Source organism: Rhinolophus sinicus, chromosome 18 (genome assembly GCF_057876585.1).
Source record: "Rhinolophus sinicus isolate RSI-liver-muscle chromosome 18, RSI-T2T, whole genome shotgun sequence".
Classification (NCBI taxonomy): domain Eukaryota; kingdom Metazoa; phylum Chordata; class Mammalia; order Chiroptera; family Rhinolophidae; genus Rhinolophus; species Rhinolophus sinicus.
In genome coordinates this window covers 112,718,728-112,742,625 of record NC_142518.1, presented here as the reverse complement: position 1 = coordinate 112,742,625, position 23,898 = coordinate 112,718,728, and the positions used below count along the sequence as shown (strand labels likewise).

The 23,898-nt window shown below is 38.8% G+C and overlaps 1 protein-coding gene across 3 annotated transcripts in view; it reads left to right on the top strand.

Moving 5' to 3' along the window:
- The window catches only part of EDA2R (ectodysplasin A2 receptor), a 49,369-nt gene that overhangs the window by 2,535 nt on the left and 22,936 nt on the right, over positions 1-23,898 (top strand). For all 3 annotated transcript variants that reach the window (XM_088794832.1, XM_019718930.3, XM_088794831.1), the window contains exons 2-3: positions 17,755-17,824; positions 18,696-18,792. In XM_088794832.1, coding sequence (XP_088650958.1) covers positions 18,706-18,792 — 87 coding nt within the window. In that variant the 5' untranslated portion in view covers positions 17,755-17,824; positions 18,696-18,705. The remainder of the gene's footprint in view (positions 1-17,754; positions 17,825-18,695; positions 18,793-23,898) is intronic.

Sequence of the window (23,898 nt, the reverse complement as noted above, 5' to 3'; positions counted from 1 at the left end):
ACCCTAACTGACTTCACCTTAAAACATTCTTGATAGTCTCTGCCTTGAACACTTCCAGAAGAAGTGTGCTTGCTAATCTCTGAGAGAGTCCCTTCCCTTTATGGAAAGTCTTGACTCTTCAAAAGTTCTTCGTTTTGTTAAACTGAACTCAGTCTCCCTGTGGCTTCCACCCAGAGATCCTAGTCATTTCCCCTGGGGCTATTCAGAGCAATCTTCTCATGCTCTTTCATGATAGTTCTTTAGCGATCTGAAGACTGGAAACCAGATCTTCCTGCATCTTCCATTCCCAGGTCAAATAGCCCAGCTCTTCCACCATTTCTCATATGGCATGACGTCAAGTCAAATAAGACTGAGGTTTTGAGCTTTATAAATTGGGGCAATGGTTGTGACTTCAAAGTGATGGGAAACACTGCAAAAGGAACAGGATGGGTGAATGTCACAAGTTGCTCTGTAATTTATTATTTCTTAAGTTCCTATTTATGCCAGGTATTTTTAAATCCATCATCCCACTGACTCCTTACCCCAACTAGGAAGGTGTAGGTGTTCTTCTCTGAATTGTACAAGTGACCAAACAGGCTCAGAGTAAATGAAAGTTGCTGGATGGAGATCGCTTAGTTATTAAGTAAGCCAAAACTGGGAACCAGATTTTTCTTACTTCACAGCTCTTTGGTTTAAGGTACAGGTTGAGCAATTAGATTAACTTTGGCTAGAGAAGGGGATAAGAGGAGAATGGATCCTCTAATTACTTTACATTAATTATTCCTTCTTTGAAGGAACTCATTTAGAGAAACTCTTGAAGGGGGACAAAAGTCCCTAGTCCCAGAGGAGATTAAATGATACCTCTCCACCTAGGAACACAAGCCAGGCCAAAAGCCCACCTTTAGGTATCTTCTTGATCTGCTCCACTTGAATTCCTTCTGCAGAGATTCGGGCATCTTTTGGGTCCATTCCTTAGAGCTAAAGCTTATATTGAAGCAGAAGCTATTTTTCTCTGCTTTCTTTCTGGAAAATAGCTCATCCATCAATTCTTTTCTTGGGTGCGTAACAAGAAGGATGTGAGTCCATTTCACTATCAGTCTGTAAAATGGAAGGAATATTATTCTGTGCTCATGGGAGATATGAAGATGGATATAGTTTGTCTTGGATTAGAATTAAATGTGTATATTTCCTGTGTTTCTGACAAGTCCAAATATAGAATTTCCTTGTAACGTATATGGTGGAATCAAAGAGTAAAACGTTTTCATTCTCAGGGTGTTCTTAGTCATCGTGTGGATAAGCCAAAACGAGTGGGCAGCACCACTTTCCTTCCACGGGTCACCTCGCCCTGAACCAGCCCACTCTTTGGAATTGTTCCTGTTGAGGGTAAAATAAGCCAAGATTAGGCTCTGGGAGTGCAGCAAAAAGAGAGAGAAGCTACAGCCTTGGTAATATACACATTGAGTAATCAGCCCTGAACTTGGGCCTACCCCTTTCTTTCTTTAATTATGGGAAACAGACAGGCCAGTGGACCCTGGATTCTAGTCCTGGATCTGCCACTGATAACTGTGTTATCTTTGGAAAATTTATATCCCTTCTCTGGGCCTCAGTTTTCCCATTAGGATCATCCGGGATATAGGGTTAGGTTATCTTGAAGAACCCTTTTGGGATTCTATGATAATATGTTTCCAATTATCTGATAGTTTGAAGTTTTAACCTGTTTCTGAAGAGGAGAAAAAATAAACAATAATGAAATGAGATGTCTTGTGAATTCTGAGGTGGATGTTATTGAAAGAGTCCAAGTAGAGCTGGACGGTATTTCTTTTTGGACAACAGGAAGTTGGGACTAGTGAGTTTTAAACTCCTTTCTAAGTCCAAGATTGTAGGATTCTGTGAATTTTCTTACAGAATATGCACCTACATCTGAGATCATAGCATTCTTATTATATCAGTTTCACCTTTCCCCCACTACCCTGCCAGGTCTTGTACGTTTTTGTTTTGTTTGTTTTTTTATCCCCCTTGGGCATCCTAAAAAAATGCAAGGAATATTTTAGTATCAGTACTCACCTCTACAGGCAGGCTTCATTCTATAGACTGATTCTCCCATTAGTGATCCTGAGCTATGCTTGCAAATCCCCATCCATTTGTATGTCTATTTCTTTAGGATATTTCATTCCCTGGCCTATGAGGAAAAGATAGTGTACTTCATAGAATTTAAATTGCTATGGGAGGAAAGGCACTATTCTTATTGACATCTTCAGAGAAATACAGCTATTCCATATTGCTTGGTAAATTGGACAGGATGGAGAGAATGTGGAGCAAAACCAAAAGAAAACATTAATAGAAGTCAGAAATCAGTGCATATGACTGTTTTATCCAGTCCCCAGCCCTGTAAAAAGGAAGGAGGGAAGGGAAGGGAAGGGAAGGGAAGGGAAGGGAAGGGAAGGGAAGGGAAGGGAAGGGAAGGGAAGGGAAAGAGGAGAGGAGAGGAGAGGAGAGGAGAGGAGAGGAGAGGAGAGGAGAGGAGAGGAGAGGAGAGGAGAGGAGAGGAGAGGAAAGAACAAAGAAGGAAAGAAAGACCATGAATTCAATTCCTAGCTGGGACAACTCAGCCAAAAGCATAACCTCCTTGAGAAGTCAATGAATATCCACTCTCAGTGCTGCTGGTGGGGTAACTACTTTTTGATGATACCATAATTTCCTGGTATCTTGTGGTTGTTGGTACATGAATAAATTACTCACTTTAGCTAGGACCACAGTGGAGCAAACCATGGCTTTCAGGTATTGGCTGTGTTTGTCTGGCCCATGGCTTGTCTCCAGTGTCCTTTGTTTCCCAGTTGTGAGTGGGATGGTAACAAGAGTCATAGCAACACTTCACATGTGTAGCACAATCCAGAGTTTCCAGAGGACTCTCACATGCATGATCTCATTTTTCCCTTGAACATCATCCAGGGGAGTTTCTGTGCCTTTGCTCCCACTTGGGAAGACTGTTTAACCAATAATTAAAAGGATATTTTCCCATCATAATCAGCCCAAAGTTTGCTGTTTTAATTCCATCCCATTTGCTTTATTAATTATATCTCTATATTCTTGGCTACACAGTCTTTTCTCTCCTCCTTTTCACAATTCTTTCTCAGCCGTTGCCAGACACTAACCAAATATTTAGATACTTTTTAGCTCTTTGTCCGCCTCAATTTATAGTCTTTTAAGTTATGTTTTTCTTTTTAGGTTTGTACTTTTTTGTTGTGAATATGTGTGCTCACACGTTTTGAAGGAGAAAGAATTTAACTCATATGGTTAGCATTTGCTTTTGGCTGAATGGAAATGGCCCAGTTCAATTGGCTGTTAATTGTATCTGTACAGTGAAAATTGCTGTTTTTTTTAATGATCTAATTGGTTTTATTGAAAGATTCACAAATTGAGCAGCATCCCATCTGTTACATAGGTTCTCAGTCTCAATGTGGCTTCCTTTGTATGTCCTTAGTTGTAGGACTTCAGTTTAGACTTCAGGTGATTCTCAATGATGATTGTTCTGTACTTTAGTTGTAATTTTGATGTGGTCCTGAGAGGAGGCGAGCACAGGGTTTATTTACTCTGCCATCTTGACAGGAAACCGACAATTGCTTTTTAACAAGTATTTTTTTTCCTTTTCCTACCCCAGCATCTTTATTCTTGCTAAGGCAGTATCTGTGGCTCTGTATACTCAAATAAAGGACAACGTAAATAGGTGAAGCTTCTTTAATTTTGCACTGCTTCATTCAGTCTCCTCTGTTGATATACTAATCCTGACATTACTGGAGCAGATGTTGCTATCACTAACAGTTGAAATTCTTCAGCCACTTTGGACATGGAAAGAGAAACCTGTTAAAAACTGTAATAACCACCTGTGGTTTCTGAATTATTTCTATTATTATTATTATATGCTTCAACATTAAAAGACAATTCACTTTTATCACATGCCTACAAAATAAAATAAAAATAATGCATTCCCACTCCACATCCCTGTACCAAAAACCCCTACTTCTTAAAACTTTGTCCTGCACTACACTATCCAGGTTCTAGTCTTTCTTTCTGACGTCCCCCTTCTTGGTTGCTGCTGGCTGTCCTTCCTCTTCTAGCTTCAGATATGGATGTACCTCAATGTTCTGTTCTTGGCATTTTTCTTTGCTCATCTAAACCTCTGCCATGATTTATCTTGGCCAGTGGTTCTTAACCTCCCAGAGGTTTTGATGTAATGGTCTAGGGCAGAGGTGTCCAAACTTTTTTCAACATGTTTCACCGAGGGCCATATGCAGTAAAATACACAAACAGCCGGGCCACTCACTCAAGGTGAAGTACGTATTGCCTCACCTGGTTTATTTAAGTAAACTAAATGTATTTTTGGAATTTGCTGCGGGCCAATTAACAATGGATTGCGGGCCGCAGTTGGCCCGCGGGCCGCAGTTTGGACACCCCTGTTCTAGGGTATAGGTATTCTTTCAAAGTTCCCCATATGATTCTGATGTGCATCCATGACCTTGTTTTCTATGCTTTGACTTATGTCTAGTCCCAACCTATGTTCTACGTATTTTAATTGCCTGCTGGGCACCACCACTGACATGTTCCTCTGTCCCTTCCAACTCTACATACTTAAAATAATTTGAAAAACTGCATATATTGTCTTTTGTTTCTAACAAGCAACTTCTCTTTCACACTCTTCATGACCCCAATGTTCTCTTGGTTTTCCAGGCAGGATCCCTCAGAATCTTCTGTGACTCATGTCTTTCCCCTGGCTCTCACATGCATGGAATTTTAAAGTCCTATTGACTTTCTTTGTAAGGTCTGTATCTCCCACCATCATTTCCTTTCTATTTCTGTTGCTACCACCTTTGTCCTGGCCTTTATCTCCTAAAGCTTGGGCAGTAACTCTGTCTAGGCATTTTTGAAAGCAAAGTCAGATTACAATTCAGAAAATACCTGTTAGCCAACATAAAATATTACTGAAGAAAAACCAAATTTCACTGACAGGCTAGGAGGACCGTCATTCCCTATTTTAGAGTCTACTACTGCCTTGGAAAGCACATTACACTCATGGATCTTAAAGTACCTGTGAATTCTGGTTTTCTTTCTTAATACTTGAGTAAATTTAGGGAAATCTTTTCTCTTCGAGCCTGTTTTTAAGAATTTGTTAATTGGTGATAATAATCCCGGGCTTACTCCTAGGGTTATTGTAAGGATCCATTGAACTAACTGACGTGAAACCTTTTAAAAACTATGAAACCTTTCACTCAGTCAGAAGATTGTTACCATCATTTTGTAGCTTTTTACCATTCACTCATCCAACAAATATTTATTTATTACCTATTATGTGCCAGGCACTGTTTTAAGCACAGGGGATGAAGTAGTGAACAATGTTTTCTAGTCGGGAAGGAACAGGCAATAAAGTAAATAAGACAGTTAGTATATCAGATGGTCATAAGTGCTATTGAGAAGGATGAAATAGGAAAGTGGATAGTGAACGTGAAAGTTGCAGTTTTAAAAGAGTAGTTAGAGAAGGTTCACTAAGACAATGGTTTAAGAAGAAAGAAGTGAAGGAAATGAGGGTGGTAACCATGTGAATATCTGGGGAAAAGGCATGCCTCAATGAGGGGACAGCAGGTGTGAAGGCCTAAGGTGGCAGCATTCTTAGTAAGTTTGAGGAATAGCAAGAAAACCAGCATATCTGGGGTTAAGAGAATAAGAGGAAGAGTAGTAGATCATGGGATCTAAGAGGCAATGCATTAAGGGGAGGTAGGCAGATCATCTAGACCAGGGGTGTCCAAAATGCGTCCTGTGGGCCAACTGCAGCCAGCAATCCATTTTTAATTGGCCCACAGAAAATTCCAAAAACATACTTAGTTTACTTAAATAAACCAGGTGAGGCAATGCGTACTTCACCTCGAGTGAGTGGCCTGGCTGTTTGTATATTTTACCGCATATGGCCCTTGGTGAAAAACGTTGAAAAAAGTTTGGACACCTCTGAGATAGGGCCTCATTGACCATTATTAGATCTTCAGTTTTATTGAGTAAAGTGGAGAGCTATCGATGGATTTTGAGGTTGGAAAAGACATGATCTAATGCTTTATTTTTTTTTACTTTTTACTTTTTTAAATTTATTGGGGTGACAATTGTTAGTAAAATTACATAGATTTCAGGTGTATAATTCTATATTACATCATTTATAAATCCCATTGTGTGTTTACCACCCAGAGTCAGTTCTCCTTCCATCACCATATATTTGATCCCGCTTACCCTCATCTCTCACCCTCCACCCCCCTTACCCTCTGGTAACCACTAAACTATTGTCTGTGTCTATGAGTTTCTGTTTGTCTTGTTCTTTTGTTGTTTTTGGTTTATATACCAAATATCAGTGAAATCATATGGTTCTCTGCTTTTTCTGTCTGACTTATTTCGCTCAGCATCATACTCTCAAGAACCATCCATGTTGTCACAAATGTTCCTATATCATCTTTTCTTACAGCCGAATAGTATTCCATTGTGTATGTATACCACAACTTCTTTATCCATTCATCTATCGAAGGACATTTTGGTTGTTTCCATGTCTTAGCCACCGTAAACAAAGCTGCAATGAACAATGGAGCACACGTGTCTTTATGTATAAATGTTTTCAGATTTTCTGGGTAGAGAACCAGGAAAGGGATTGCTGGGTCATATGGTAATTCTATTCATAATTTTGTGAGGAAGCTCCACACTGCCTTCCATAATGGCTGCACCAGTCTGCATTACCACCAACAGTGTATGAGGGTTCCTTTTTCTCCACAGCCTCTCCAACACTTGTTATTATATGTCCTATTGATGATAGCCATTCTGACTGGGGTGAGGTGGCATCTCATTGTGGTTTTTATTTGCATTTCTCTGATGGTTAGTGATGTTGAGCATTTTTTCATGTCTCTTTGCTATTTGAATGTCCTCTTTGGAGAAATGACTCTTCAGGTCCTCTGCCAATTTTTCAACTGGGTTGTTTGTTTTTTTGTTGTTGTTGAGTTTCATGAGTTCCTTGTATATTTTGGATATTAGCCCCTTATCGGAGGCACTGTTTGCAAAAACCTTCTCCCATTCAGTTGGTTGCCTCTTTTTTTTTTAAATTAAATTTATTGGGGTGACAATTGTTAGTAAAATTACATAGATTTCAGGTGTACAATTCTGTATTATTGTCGATGGTTTCTTTTGCTGTGCAGAAGCTTTTAAGTTTCATTTAGTCCCATTCATTTATTTTAGCTTTTACTTCCATTGCCTTTGGAGTCAAATTCATAAAATGCTCTTTGAACCCAAGGTCCATAAGTTTAGTACCTATGTTTTCTTCTATGCAGTTTATTGTGTCAGGTCTTATAATTAAGTCTTTGATCCATTTTGAATTAATTTTGGTACATGGTGACAGATAGCAGTCCAGTTTTATTCTTTTGCACGTGGCTATCCAATTCTCCCAACACCATTTATTGAAGAGGCTGTCTTTCCTCCATTGTATGTTCTTTGCTTCTTTGTCAAAAATCATCTGTCCATATCTATGTGGTTTTATTTCTGGGTTCTCTATTCTATTCCATTGGTCAATGTGTCTGTTTTTCTGCCAATACAATGTTTTGATGATTGTAGCCCTGTAGTACAAGCTAAAGTCAGGGAGTGTGATACCTCCAGTATTGTTCTTTTTTCTTAAGATTGCTTTGGCTGTTCGGGGTCTCTTGTGGTTCCAAACAAATCTGATGATTTTTTTGTTCTATTTCTTTTAAAAGTGCCATTGGGATTTTGATGGGGATTGCATTAAATCTGTGTATTGCTTTGGGTAATATGGCCATTTTAACTATGTTGATTCTTCCAATCCATGAGCACGGAATGTCTTTCCATTTCTTTGTGTCTTCTTCAATTTCTTTCAAAAATGTCTTATGGTTTTCAGTATATAGGTGCTTCACATCCTTGGTTAAGTTTATTCCTAGGTATTTTATTCTTTTTGCTGCAATTCCAAAAGGAATTGTTTTTTGTATTTCTTTTTCTGAGATTTCATTGTTAGTATATAGGAATGCAATGGACTTTTGTACATTGATTTTGTAGCCAGTAACTTTACTGTATTCATTGATTGTTTCTAATAGCCTTTTGGTGGATTCTTTGGGGTTTTCTATATATAGCATCATGTCATCTGCAAAGAGTGACAATTTAACTTCTTCATTCCCAATTTGAATGCCTTTTATTTCTTTCTCTTGGTGATTGCTCTGGCAAGGACTTCCAACACTATGTTGAAAAGCAGAGGTGATAGGAGACAGCCCTGTTGTCTTCCTGAACGTAGAGCAAAGGGCTTCAGTTTTTCACCATTAATTATGAGATTAGCTGAGGGCTTGTCATATGTGGCCTTTGTCATGTTAAGGTATTTTCCTTCTATAACTATTTTATTGTTTTAATCATAAATGGATGCTGTATCTTGTCAAATGCTTTTTCTGCATCAATTGACATAATCATATGATTTTTGTCCTTTATTTTATTTATGTGATGTATCACATTGATGGATTTGTGGATGTTGAACCATCCTTGTGCAACGGGGATGACCCCACTCGTCGTGATGAATAATCTTTTTAATGCATTGCTGTATTCAATTTGCTAGAAATTTGTTTAGGATTTTTGTTTCTGATCGGTATTCATTAGAAATATTGGTCTGTAGTTTTCTTTTTTTGTGTTGTCCTTACCAGGTTTTGGTATCAGGGTAATGTTGGCCTCATAAAATGAGTTAGGGAGTACTGTCTCTTCTTCAATTTTTTGGAAGAGTGTGAGCAGGATTGGTATTAGATCTTCTTTGAAGGTTTGGTAGAATTCACTAGTGAAGCCATCTGGTCCCGGACTTTTGCTTTTGGGAAGGTTTTGGATGACTGATTCAATTTCGTTACTGGTGATAGGTCTGTTTAGATTTTCCAGTTCTTCATGGTTCAGCCTTGGAAGGCTATATGTTTCTAAGAACTTATCCATTTCTTCTAGGTTATTGAATTTGGTGGCATATAGTCCTTCATAGTATTCTTGTTTAATCTCCATATATTTGTGTTTTTTCCTGCTTTCTTTTTGCAGTTGATATCCAATTTCAAAGCCTTGTGATCAGAGAATATGCTTGGTATGCTTTCAATCTTCTTAAATTTGCTGAGGCTGATTTTATGTCCCAATATGTGGTCTATCCTTGAGAATGTTCCATATATACTAGAAAAGAATGTATAGTCTGATGTTTTAGGATGAAGTGCTCTATATATGTCAATTATGTCCATTTCATCTATGTGTCATTTAGGGCTGCTATTCCGTTATTTATTTCTGTTTGGATGATCTAGCCATAGCTATCAATGATGTATTTAAGTCCCCTAGTATAATTGTGTTTTGGTCAATTTCTCCCTTTAGTTCTGTTAGTAGTTGCTTGGTATATTTCGGTGCTCCCTGATTGGGGCCATAAATATTGATGACTGTAATGTCTTCTTGTTGTATAGTCCCCTTTACCATTATGAAATGTCCTACATCTTTGTCTCTTGTTACCTTTTTCACCCTGAAGTCTGTTTCATCTGATATCATTATGGCTACACCTGATTTTCTCTGGGTACCATTTGCTTGGAGTGTCAATTTCCACCCTTTCGCTTTGAGTCTATGCTTGTCCTTGTAGCTGAGATGTGTCTCCTGGAGACAGTATATGGTTGGGTTTAGTTTTTTGATCCAATCTACTACTCTGTGCCTTTTTATTGGTGAGTTCAGTCCATTTATATTTAGGGTGATTTTTTTTAAGCTATACTTTTAATTTAATTTTTCATTTACCCTTATAATTTGCATGTCTTTAGGGAGGCTTTCACTGCTTAATCTGATCTATTTGAGACTACTCTTGTTTTTTCCTTTGTTGCTCTTTTTTTTTTTTTTAAGACCAATAAGCTCATTTGGTAATTTGAGGATTTTCTGTCATTCTATCTTTAGTTTTCTGGTAAGGCTGTGTCTCCATTGTTTCTTTGCCTTTTTGTTGTTGTCTATTATTTCTGTGTGATGGTATTCTATGATGTTTCCCTCTGTTTCTTCTTTTATTACAGTATATATGTCAGTTCTGAATTTTTTTTGAGTGGTTACCCTTAAGTTTATGTAAAAGAAAGTTTGATATTTAGAGTATTCATTTTCTTCAGCACGCTTACTTACTCCATTCCCATATTCCGGTTCAGGCTTTTACTCTCCCCCTTTTTATGTTTCAGTTGCCACAAATTGTCCCTGTTGATGGTGGTCGAATAGCCTCCTTTAGTATTTCTTGTAGTGCAGGTCATGTATTAGAAAATCCCCACAGCTTCTGTATGTCTGGAAAGGTCTTTATTCCTCCTTCATATCTAAAGGATATCTTTGCTGGATATATTATTCTTGGCTCATAATTTCTCTCTTTCAATAGTTTGAATATTTGGTTCCATTCCCTCCTGGCTTGTAGAGTTTCTGCTGAAAAATCTGATGATAATCTAATGGGCTTTCCTTTGTAGGTTACCATCTTCTTTTCCCTGGCTGCCTTGAGGATTCTTTCTTTGTTTTTGATTTTAGACAGCTTCAATACAATGTGCCTTGGAGAAGGCCTGTTGTGGTTGATGTAATTAGGTGTTCTATTTGCTTCTTGGATTCGAGGATCCAGTTCTGTCCACAAGTTTGGGAAGTTCTCATCGATGATTTGTTTGAATATATTCTCTGTTCCCTTCTCTCTTTCTTCTCCTCCTGGTATGCCCATTATTCTTATACTGCTCTTTCTGATGGAGTCAGAAAGTTCTTGTAGAGTTCTTTCATTCCTTTTAAGTCTCAAGTCTCTTTCTTCTTCCATCTGTGTAATTTCCAGGTTTCTATCTTTGATGTCACTGATTTTTTTCCTCCATCTGGTCAACTCTACTACCTAAGCTGGCTATTTCATTCTTAATTTCTTCTATTGAGTTCTTAATCTCCAGAAATTCTATTTGGTTCTTTTTTAAAATTTCAATCTCTTTCGTAAAATGCTCATGTTGTTCTTTGATTTTGTTTCTGAGTTCATTAAACTGCCTTTCTGTGTTTTCTTGCATCTCGTTGAGTTTTTTCAGAACTGCAATCTTGAATTCTCTGTCATTTAAGTCACATATTTCCATATCTTTAAGTTCCTTTTCTGGAGACTTTTCACTTTCTTTCTGAGCTGTCTTGTTGCCTTGGTTATTCATGGCAATTACTGATTTATTATCTCTCTTCCTAGACATCTACAGGAGTGGCTTCTGCAACAGGTTGATAGGAAGAGGTCTTTCTTTTGTTTTCCAGTACTTGTTGGTAGAATGTTTTATTTTCTCTCTGAATGCAGCCTTTTTTTTTTCTCTCTCTCACATGGTAGTGTTATGTTTTCTCTGCACTATTGCAGCTTCTCACTCAATGGGGGAATTCCCTGGGAGACGGGCTTCTCCTCAGTTAATAGTTTGCCTGGGTCACAGGGCACAGTGTTTGTGTGGGTATGCGGAGTTCTTTTGAAGTTCCAAAGCTCTTCCTGCACCAGATTCAGAGCCCATATATTTCAGCAGTTCTGTTTACTCCTGCATGGATCTGCCCAGATAGGTGGGGCCAGGGACGGGGTGATTTGTGAGAGGTGGCCCAGAGCAATGGCAGGGACCACCACCACCGCCGGTCCTGCTTCCACAGCTCTCTCCCCTTTGCGGGAACTAGTTGGGCTGTGAATCTGTGTCTGCGGTCCACAGTTCTCAGAACAGCAAATATTCTGTTATTTTGATCTGACACTGCTGCTGTTCTGCTTCTAGCACCCAGCAGGTGGGGGCGGGGCAAGTGTCAGTGCCTAAGCCTTCCTCCGTTCTCTGCTCGGCAGTGAGGGCTTAAACCACCGTTTTCAGCCTTCTTCCCTCAGTCTTTTCTCCGAGGTCTCTGCCATGAGCGTTGGGTTCAGCCATGTTATATGCTGCCCCCTCACCCCTGTGGGCCATAAGCGGAGCCCTAGCAGTCCAAGTTCTTCCCTCTCCCGAAGTTCTGGTAGCTCCAGCATGCAGTGAGCTCGGAGCACTGAGCTAGGTCTGCATCCTGCGCCCACCTGGCTCCGGCTCCGTCTCCATCTCTGCACTTCTCCCTTCCCTCCTCCCCTGCTCATGCGATTCGCCCACCTTTAGGTGAATTCAATAGTGGGCCTCTTCGTCTTCCCTGTCTGCTGTGCAGGGAGTCCTTTGTGGAGTTATTGTTGTTCGATTATTTGTAAATTCCAGGGGAGCTTTACAGAAGCTCACCTCATCCCGCCATGTTGATGACGTCTCACATGATCTAATGTTTTAAAAGAACCACTCAGCCCCTTTATTCATATTGCTCATTTTTTCTAGAGGGAATGGAAATGGGTAGAACCCAGGTTAATCCCTCACCAAGTTCTCTCTGAATGCGGGAGAGTAGAAAAATTTTTTTTCTGACTGTACCTTATATTTAGACAAAACAGACAAGAGCCAAAAAGAGCCTTTAAAGCAGTGATTTTCAAAATTGGCTGCACATGAGAATCACCTGATGAATTTTTAAATTCCAAAGATTCAGGTTACACCTCTGACTAATTACATCAGAATCTCAGGAAAGGGACCCAAGTATCAGTGTTTTTGAAGCTCCCAAGTTGTAGTCTATAGTGAGAACCACTGTAGACAAATGGGGACCTTGAGTCCACCACTGGGGAGGAACATGCTTCACATGGCAAAACTGGGCCTGGGACCACTCACCACATTGAGGAATGCAAAACTCACAAATACTGGGGCAGAAAGAAGGTAAACTGCTTGGTAGTTTGGAAGCAGGTTACAGGCAAGACACAGCCGGACTAGAAGTGGTCCTGGGCCAGGCCAGGAAAGGGAAAGCTGAGCCAGCAGCAAATAATAAAGCAACATCTAGATTATAGGCCAAATATCTGTAAATGACGAAGGCACTGTACAGATTAGAAGCTTGCTTTTTCAGAGAAAGTAGTGTTTTCAAGGCCAGGCTGAGCAGCTACTTTTGAGTTTTGCCAATCCTGGGCACGTGGGGTACTGAGTCGGCTCACAGAAGAGGAATGGGCAGGGTGTGGACCAGCTGCTGTCTTCCTCACCCTCTTTAATCCCACACCTCCTGCACTGCCCAGGCAAAGCAAATATCTTCCCTGAAGTCCTAAATTCTTAATTTAGCCCTGTCATCCTGTCCTGCCCACCCGTCCTAGATAGAGAGTGTATGTTTCACCCCACAGGCATGTGCAAGTTGAGAAGAGCAGCAGCCACAAGTTGCAGCCAGAGGCAGCTGCCTGGCAGCAGCCTGAGTACCTTACATCCAGCAGAAACTTGGCCAACATCGATAATTCAGGGCACAATGAGCTAATGGGGGGATTATAATTAATGCCAGCCTCATTGCTTCTCCTCATCCCTGTTTACTGTCATTCTTACTCTTCTAGGTTTTTTTTTTTATGGGGGCGGGGTAGGAATCAGGACAGGTGGATGGGCAGGGAGAGCAGCTACATGACAGAGACAGATAAAATAAGGAGACACTGTAGTAATTTTGCCATTTGTCAGCCCGTGTGGTTAAACCCAAAGAGCACTTACTAGATATATTTGGGTTAAAAGTTTCATGGAAAAAAAATCACTGTTGGAGGCATATATAGGGATATTCATAGTAGCTTTTTTTTAAAAGTGGATTATTTTTATTTTTTTTATTTTTTATTGGGGAATATTGGGGAACAGTGTGTTTCTCCAGGGCACATCAGCTCCAAGCCATTGTCCTTCAATCTAGTTGTGGAGGGCACAGCTCAGCTCCAAGTCCAGTTGCAGTTTTCAAACTTTAGTTGCAGGGGGCACAGCCTACCACCCCATGTGGGAATTGAACCAGCAACCTTGTTGTTGAGAGCTGGCGCTCTAACCAATTGAGCCATCCAACTGCCCCCATAGTAGCTTTTTTAAAAGATTTATTTTGAGGTTAACTTACGCAATGTCTATTGGAATAATATGGGGTAGTTCACAGTATTAAAGAAAAAGATGAAGAACTAGCTGTTGAAAAAATGAAGTATGATTCACATCCCATAAAATTCACCTTTGAAAAGTGTACAATTCATTGGTTTTTAGCATATTCACAAAGTTATACAATCGTGACCACAATCTACTTCCAGACCATGCCATCACACTAAACTGAAACTCATACACATTAAGCAGGCATTCTTCATTCTGTCCTTGCCCCAGCCCCTCACAACTACTTGTCTACTTTCTGTCTCTATGAGTTGCCTATTCTGGACATTTCTTTTAAATTGACTCAAACAATATGTGTCCTTTTGTGTCTGGCTTCTTTCACTTAACATAATATTTTCAAGGCTCATCCATATTGTAGCATGTATCAAGTACTTCGTTTCTTTTTCTGGTTGAATAACATTTCATTGTATGGATAGACAGCATTTTGTTTACATTCATTAGTTGATAGATATGTGGAAATCCTAGGTCACATGGTAACTCTATGTTTAAACATTTTGAGGAACTGCAAAACAATTTTCCCAAGTGTAAACTGTTTTACATTCTCACCAGCAATATGTGAGGGTCCCAATTTCTCCACATCCTTGTCAACACTTAATCACCCCCCTGTTTTTCCTTATTATAGTCACCCTAGAGGGTGTGAAGTGGGATTTCCTTGTGATTTTGATTTGTACTCCCCTAATTGCTAATGATATTGAGTACCTTTTCACGTGTATCTTCCTGGAATAATGTATATTCAAATACTTTGCCCAATTATGTATCTTCCTGGAGTAATGTTTATTCAAATACTTTGCCCATTTTAATTGTGTTATTTGTCTTTTTTACTGCTGAGTTATAAAATTTCTCTATATATTCTACATATAAGTCTCTATGGTACAGTTTTTTTCTTCCATTGCATGGGTTGTATTTTTATTTTCTTGATAGTGTCCTTTGAAGTGCAAAAGTTTAAAAGTTTGCACTTAAGTACAATTTATCTTTTTTTCTTTTGTTTGTGCTTTTGGTGTTGTATCTAAAAAAGGGAGGCATTGCCTAATCCAAGGTCACAAAGATTTATACCTATATTATAAGAAAACAAATCTAAAAAGTATTAAAATGTTTATTTTCTCTTAGTAAACTCTTCTAAATGTTTTATAGTTTCATCTTTTACATTTAGGGCTTTCGTCCATTTTGAGTTAATTTTGTATATGGTGTGACATAATGGTCCAATTTGATTGTTATTTTGTCTTGTTCTTTTGTTGCTTTTGGTTTATATACCACATATCAGTGAAATCACATGGTTCTCTGCTTTTTCTGTCTGACTTATTTCGCTCAGCATTACACTCTCAAGATCCATCCATGTTGTCACAAATGTTCCTATATCATCTTTTCTTACCGCCGAATAGTATTCCATTGTGTATATATACCACAACTTCTTCATCCATTCATCTATCAAAGGACATTTTGGTTGTTTCCATGTCTTGGCCACCGTAAACAAAGCTGCAGTGAACATTGGAGCACACGTGTCTTTATCTCTAAATGTTTTCAGATTTTTTTGGGTAGATACCCAGGAGAGGGATTGCTGGGTCATATGGCAATTCTATTCGTAATTCTTTGAGGAACCTCCACACTGCCTTCCATAACGGCCGCACCAGTCTGCATTCCCACCAACAGTGTATGAGGGTTCCTTTTTCTCCACAGCCTCTCCAACACTTGTTACTATTTGTCTTGTTGATGATCGCCATTCTGACTGGGGTGAGGTGATATCTCATTGTGGTTTTGATTTGCATTTCTCTGATGATTAGTGATGTGGAGCATTTTTTCATATGTCTATTTGCCATTTGTATGTCCTCTTTGGAGAAATGTCTCTTCAAGTCCTCTGCCCATTTTTCAATTGGGTTGTTTGTTTTTTTGTTGTTGAGTTGCATGAGTAACTCATGATTGTTTTTTTAATGTGGATAGCCATTTGTCACAAGATCTTTTTTGAAAAGCCTGTTCTTCTCCCATTCAATTGTCTTGGCACACTTTTTGAAAGTCACTTAACCATAGCATGGCAACTTTATTTATAATGGCCACAAATTGGACATAGCCCAATGTTCACCAACCAAAACTGTATAAATATACTATGGAATAGCCATACAACAGGATGCTATAGAGCAATGGTAAGGAACAAATTTTGCTATACACGCATAATGGATAAATCTCACAGGCATTACATTGAGCAAAGAAAGCCAGAAACAAAAAATTGCTCTCGTATGAATCCAATTTATATGTGACGTTCAATGACAGGTAAAACTAAAAATGGTGACAAAAGTCAGAATATAAATTACTTAGGTAAGGGGGCTGGTATTAACTGGAAAGGGGCATGAGAGATCCTGCTGAGGTAATGGAAAGGTTCTGTGTCTTTATCTGCATAGTGTTTATATGAGTGTAAACCTATGTAAAAAATGTATTGGCCTGTCTATATTGCTGACTTATCCAGAAGTTTGGAGTATTTAGCCACATCCTCTGTGACACTTTAGAAGGGTATCTAGATGCAATTTTGGGACACTTCAGAGTAGCTCTAATTATTCCCTTCAAATAAAAAGGCGGTTATGTCTGCCACAGCGCAATTCTGACCACAGGGAAGAATTTGACATACTCATAAGGCCTGAGTGTGTCCCAAGATAATGACATTTAACCATTATTAGACAATTCTACACATATGCACCGACTTCTTCAGAATGAGCCAGAATCTACATGGTTTTGTTCTCTTTAAGAAAAGTAATTTGTTAAGCTTACAATGAAAGACAATTTAATTTGTATGCTTTTGATAAACAGTTTGACAAGAAAGAAGGGGAAAAGCCCTCTATTCATACCCTAGGCCATGATATGGAGATTTGGCAATAAGCCAACCTTGCCCAGACATAGATTTCAAAGCCAGGGTTAGAGGTGTGTGTTAAGATTCATGACATATGACAATTATTTGATGGATGGGGCTCTGGAAACCACACAAAATAGGGTGTCTCAGACACCCAAAGGCCAGAAGCAGCTGCTGTGGAGATTTCAGATGCCTATGTCAGGAGCTTATCTCCAGGGCATGGCTGCTCTTTGGCTCCTGCCAATGTTTTTCTGTTTTTGTGGGCAAGAAAAGAATACAGGGGAGTTGTTCAGACCAGTATGCTGGCCCTGTGCCCATGACACTTAATTCTCTTGTCATGAGGGCTATGAGACCACTGCTGTTTTTTTGTCCTTAATGAGGAGGGTGGTTAGGGAAGGGAGCATACATACGGAGGCTGACACTATAGGCCAGTAATCTAAACAACACAGGAGGAGGCATCTTCAGCTTGTACAAAATGGATTGTGTAGCCCACTGAATCAAGCAATGGGAAAGAAAGTCCCAGTTGATGGTGGGAAAAGGTGCATTCAAACAAGCATGCCAACCAGGGTGACTTACTCCATTGCCGTTGGGGAGTTTTGAGGGGAAGGGCGATGGCTTCTCAATGTCCACATGTAAGCTATCCTTTTTTTCTGACTAGAAGTACACTCTTAGAACTTTCAGTACTTTGAGAAGCCAACTAAGATTCATCTTGGTATACGGTTAAGGAGTGAGCAAAATAATCTCGCTGCGCCTTTCTCTTTGAGCAGTACAAATACTGTGTAGCAATTACTTGAGTCTCCCTCATTAAAATTCATCTTTGCAGAGAATTATCTCTCTGCATACTTAACTCTGCCTTATTTTGCATAGCTTTTCAAAGCCTTCAGAGTAGTCTGATGGATCTTACTTGGCTCATTTAATTCTCGCAAGAGGTATATAAGGGGAATGAGGAACATACTGTCCCCTTTTTTTCAGATTAAGTAACTGAGGCCAGAAAAGATTAAGTGACTCATCCAAGGTCATAGGTTGAAAGAAGAAGAGCCAGGTAAGTTGACCAGCCATCTCATGTTGCCGGATACTTTCCCAGTTTTAGCACTGGAAGTCCCATATCCTAGGGAAGCCTATTATTACTTAGCAAACCTGGATGATTGTTTACCCTATAGCCAGGATTGGAACTCATATCTCAGACCAATGCTAGTGCTACTGCCCTATGCTGTCTGTATTCCAAGAGCTGTTATCTGAGTAGTGTTTCCTCTCCTCTACTACATCTTAGTGCACCAGGACATTTATTCATACTCCCCTTCCACTCTGCATAGGACAGAAGAAGAGCAGTTAGTGATCCTTAAAGGTACTTAAGACACTTTTGGCAATAGAGAACCATGCTTCAGCTTTCTCAGCCACAAAAGAAAGATGATAATCCCTATACTGCTTTCCTCACATGAATGTTGTCTGGAACAAATAATATTGGATGTGAAAGTGCTTTCTAAACTGTTACTAGCTGGCCATATGTGAGAAATTGTCGTTATTCTCTACTCCCCTAAGTAGAAGGCAGCTTCTTCTCTTATTCTCTTTCCAGTTCACCAAGTGATATAGCGACTAACTGTGTGAACTTTGGCGAATTCCTTGGCCTCTCTGCCTCAGTTTCCTCATATACAAACTGGGGATAATAATAATCCCAGCTATCATTGATTTAAGGATTTAATTAATGATTACATGTAAAACATTTTAAAAAGTTCCTGGCACATGGTCAGGACTATATAATCATTAGCTATTTTAGGTTGATTTTCTCAACCCCTCTAACTCAGAGCCAGACACCAGATTGAGGCCAAGGCACATACACCACGAGACATGGAAGCTACTACTTACCTTGCAATTTCTTTTCACTAGCTCCAGTTTTTTGTATTCTGTACCCACAGCCCTTCCTTCATGGAGTGCAAAGAAAATGAATACTGGGACCAATGGGGACGGTGTGTCACCTGCCAACTGTGTGGGCCTGGACAGGAGCTCTCCAAGGTAAGTTTCCCTGGTCAGGAGAGTTTTTTCTGTTACATCTTAGGAACCATCCTGGCAATTGAGAGGGTCCAAGATTAGGAGAATCAGCTCTACTTGTGGCTAATCCTGTTCTGCAGGCAAAACACGGAATCCAAAGATTGTGACAGTAGCAGTCACAGCACCAGCAAGAAGTCAGCCTGGCAAGATCAGGATTAGAGGAGGGTTCCATGAGATAATGGGGTATCTCAAGAGGAGATGTGGAGTGCAGATGCCTAAGAAGACTATTTGGCATTAGAGAAATCTGTCAAATAAAGCAGGGCCCACCCACTTGGGGTTCAGGAACTAGATATCAGGTATTGGGAATGGGAAAGAGAGAAGAACTAAGAAGGCTTAGGTGTGGACTCTGTCCTAGAGGGACTGGGCCACTGAGGAAGTGTTCAAGGGAGAATTAAAGGATGGGGAACTGTGGAAGGTCTAGAATCTCAATTAGTGGTAAGGGTCAGAACAAAATGACTGGCAAGGCAGGCACTTTATGCTTAGCCCTGGCTTGCAAAGATGGAGGTCCCTGTTGGTCCCAGAATCTGGGGATGTATGTTAAATTTTGGCTATGGTTAGGGCCAGATAATCTGGGGGCAGACAGCCAACAGATGTTTTCTGCACATCTTATTTTCTATAGTCATTCATTAATTCAGCCATCATTATTGAACACCTTCAAACTGGCAGGCATGGTTGCAGCCACAGTGCATATGGCAGAACAGACTAAAACCTTTGCCCTCATTGATCTTACCCTTTAATTAGGGAAACAAACACTGAATGAGATATATACATAGATAAATGAAGGACTTAGATATGGAGGTGTGATGAAAATTAAATTAGGGTGATCTGATAACAGAGTAACTGGGTGGCAACCTTAGATATGGTAGCCGGAGAAGGCCTCTCTAAGGAGGTGCCTTCTGGGGAAAGGATACAACTCATGCAGAGTCCCAAGGTGAGAATGAACTAGGCATGTTCGAGGAAGAGGAAGAAGGTTAGTGCAGCCAATGTGTGGTGAGCGAGAGGGAAGGTAGTACACAGTGAGATCACAGAGGGAGGTGTGGGACAAACCATGTACCATCTTGAAGTCTATGATGAGAATTTTTAATTTTTTTCTAAGTCCACCAGGAACCCGTTAGAAGGTTTGGGGCAGAAGAGTGACTTAATCCTCTGGCTGAAAGAAAATATAGCAATTATTTAGCCTACCTCCTTCCCACCTCCCTATTTCGCAGATGAAGAGACTGAGACTCAGAGATCTCAACAGATACAAGCACTAGCTCTAATTTGAACTCTTTACACATAGCATTCTGTACCACAGTGGGGTATCCATGAGGCTGATAAGGGATCCCAGGACCAAGGAAAGATCTCAGATGTTAGGTCATGCTGGACATTAGGGTGGACCTGAGGAATAAGCTGCTTGCCTTGACAAAATCTAAATTAAATATCACATTGATCTTTGTGATGAAAAGTCGTACCACTCCCATAAAAACAATCTCTTAGAAATGATCCTGTCATGTACATGGTTGTTACCTGTAAAGCTGTCCATATTTCCAATCTGAATTTCTCCAAGGGAGGAAATAGGTCTATCTGTCAAACTGCTGTTACCAAACTCTCAAAAAGTAGCTCATGAGGAAATGTACATTTGTCTAAGCACCTCTGTGATTGCCATTTATTTCAGCATCACTAAAAAGCTCCAAGAAAATTGCAATACCGTGTTCGTTCAAAAGCTTTTTATATAAACAGCTTGTATTTGTCTCGCACTCTGTACCTCATAAAGAGCTTTCATGTGCATTATCTCATTTGACTCTCAGTCCCACCAAGAAGGTATTATCAGTCCCATAGGTTTTAGATGAGAAAACTAAGACTCAAAGAAGATTTGTGACTTGCTCAAAATCTCAGTGGTTCAGTAAAAGTAAATATGAGCCAGATACACACAAATTTGAGTTCTAGCTTTGCTGTGGGCAAATTAGTTCATCACTGACTCAATTGGGGTGTACTAAGTTAAAAGTAACATAAAACAGCTTGTACCATAAACACATGTATGTATGTAATGAAATCTGGAGGGAGGGAGCCTTGTGGTTGATTGGGAATATCAACAACTTCATCAAGGGCCCAGGCTCTTTTTATCCATTGTCTTGGGCACCTTGCTGTTTTGTCCTCATGTTAGTGGCCTCTTGGTTGTCACAACTCAAAGCATCACATCTTTACACCATAGTCAAAGTCAGGAATAAGGGACAGGAATAAAGTAGCTTGACTTATATTAGGGAAGAAATATTTTCGTAGAAGCTCCCAGCAAACTTCCCCTTATGTCTTATGGGTGCTGTAAGTATTTTTACACTGCTAGGAAGGAGGCTAGGGAATCAATACCTGCCAAATGGAAATGGGATTGCAATTAAGACCAATCAAGAATCAGTTGTTGAGGCTGGTCACCTTGCCACCCAGAATGAAATCAATGTTCTGTTAGTAAGAGAAAAAAAAATGGGCAATGACTTTAGGATAAGCAGATAACAACATCTGACACAGCCTTGTTTTTATAGTTACTTGATGAGGGTAAGGGGGATCGAATATATGGTGATGGAAGGAGAACTGACTCTGGGTGATGAACACACAATGGGATTTATAGATGATGTAATACAGAATTGTACACCTGAAATCTATGTAATTTTACTAACAATTGTCACCCCATAAATTTAGTAAAATAAAATAAAAAATAAAAAAGTACACTCATAACTGGTATTGTAAAAGCTATATACGATGTCAGAGGAGGAGTAGACTTGCAGAGGTTATCATTTTATGAGGGGTGAAAATGTCTAATCATTATGTTGTTTTGTACACCTGAAACTAATTTAAAAATTTAAATAAATAAATATACAGCAGGAAAAAAATAAATAAAAGTACACTCATGAATTGTCACCCCAATAAATTTAATAAAATAAAAATTAAAAAAAAAATCAACACTATTTCCTCAGGACATATTTCTAGAAGTATAATTACCAAGCTAAATTATGTATACAATTTTACGATTCTTGAAATATATTATCAGATAGTACTTCTGTTTTTTACTACTTTCTATTATAATTACATTTATTTTCAATAGTGCATGGAATTCTTATATCCCAAAAGCCTAACCACAAGTGAATAAATGCATGTTTTTGTCATCATTAATTTTATGCCTCCCTCGGTAACATTTAATTACTAATTTATGAGAACTTTATGAAAAATTTTTCACCCTTTAATAGGGAAAACTCCCAATATTTTTGTGTTTGTCTATTTGCATTTCCAATTTTGTGAACTGTTTCTCATTGCTTGTTTTTCTGTTTTATTCATTGTTTATTGTTCCTTCTTCACTCATGTAAGGGTAGAGAGACATAGCAGAATCCAGAGTATTGTTAGAATATTTCATATAATATATAAGATTTTTTTAAATCAGAAATGATTTTGAATTTTATTTTATCATCTTTTGACTATTTCATACATTTTCCTTTTGACATATTAATTTAATGACATCTATTAATACATTTCAAAAATTAACATATCTTATAATACCAGGATAAACCATTTTTTATTGTAGTTTTGAGTTAAATAGACTCTATGTTTTATAAATTAATATTTTGTTTATAATAAATAAATACTATTATAGCACTATCAGCATCAAACTTTGTATCATAATTGTACTAGCTTGGTAAAATTGATTAAGAAGATCAAGGGGTTGCCACTTTATGAGGGGTATAAAAGTCTAGCTATTACATTGGTTTGTACACCTGAAAATAATTTTTTAAAAAATCAGTGTTTTTCTGGGTATAAAACCAGTTACTAGCAAAAGAATTTTTAGGGCTTTGATTTTTTAGAAGAATTTATTTTGCCTCCAAATTAGGAAAGGGGATTCTCAATATAGTTTTTCTGTGTTTTTTCTTTTTTTAATTAAACTTTATTGAGGTGACAATGGTTAGTAAAGTTACATAGGTTTTAGGTGTACAATTCTGTAATACATCATCTATATATCACATTGTGTTCACCACCCAGAGTCAGTTCTCCTTCCATCACCATATATTTGATCCTGTTTACCCTCATCTACCATCCCCCTCCCCCCTTACCCTCTGGTAACCACTAAACTATTGTCTGTGTCTATGAGTTTTTGTTTCTTTCTTTCTTTGTCTTGTTCTTTTGTTGCTTTCAGTTTTATATCCGGCATATCAGTGAAATCATATGGTTCTCGACTTTTTCTGTCTGACTTATTTTGTTTAGCATAATAATCTCAAGATCCATCTATGTTGTTGTAAATGGCACTATTTCATCTTTTCTTATGGCAGAATAGTATTTCATTGTGTATATATACCACAACTTCTTTATCCAATTATCAAAGGACACTTCGGTTGTTTCCATGTCTTGGCCACCGTAAACAAACCTGCAATGAACATTGGAGCCCACGTGTCTTTATGGATAAATGTTTTCAGATTTTTTTGGGTAGATACCCAGGAGAGGGATTGCTGGGTCATATGGTAATTCTATTCGTAAATTTTTGAGGAACCTCCACACTGCCTTCCATAGCGGCTACACCAATTTGCATTACCACCAACAGTGTATGAGGGTTCCTTTTTCTCCACAGCCTCTCCCACACTTGTTACTATTTGTCTTGTTGATGATAGCCATTCTAACTGGGGTGAGGTGATATCTCATTGTGGTTTTTATTTGCATTTCTCTGAGGATTAGTGATGTTGAGCATCTTTTCATATGTCTATTAGCCATCTGTATGTCCTCTTTGGCAAAATGTCTCTTCAGGTGCTCTGCCAATTTTTTAATTGGATTGTCTGTTTTTTGTTGTTGTTGTTGAGTTTTTCATGATAATTTGTTCCTTTTTAATTTGTTAAGAAATGATTCATCCATTTATTCACAAAATAATTATTGAGGACAATTTGGGAGTGTTTATTTTTATCCAATATGCAAAACTCTGCCTTTGTTACTTAGACCTTGTATATTTAAGGCTATTATTGATATGTTAGAGCTTATGTCTGCTATTTTATTATTATTGTTGTTTGTTTTCCATTTCTTGTTCCTCTGTTTGTCTTTTCTTGCCTTCCTGCAGGTTACTTGAAC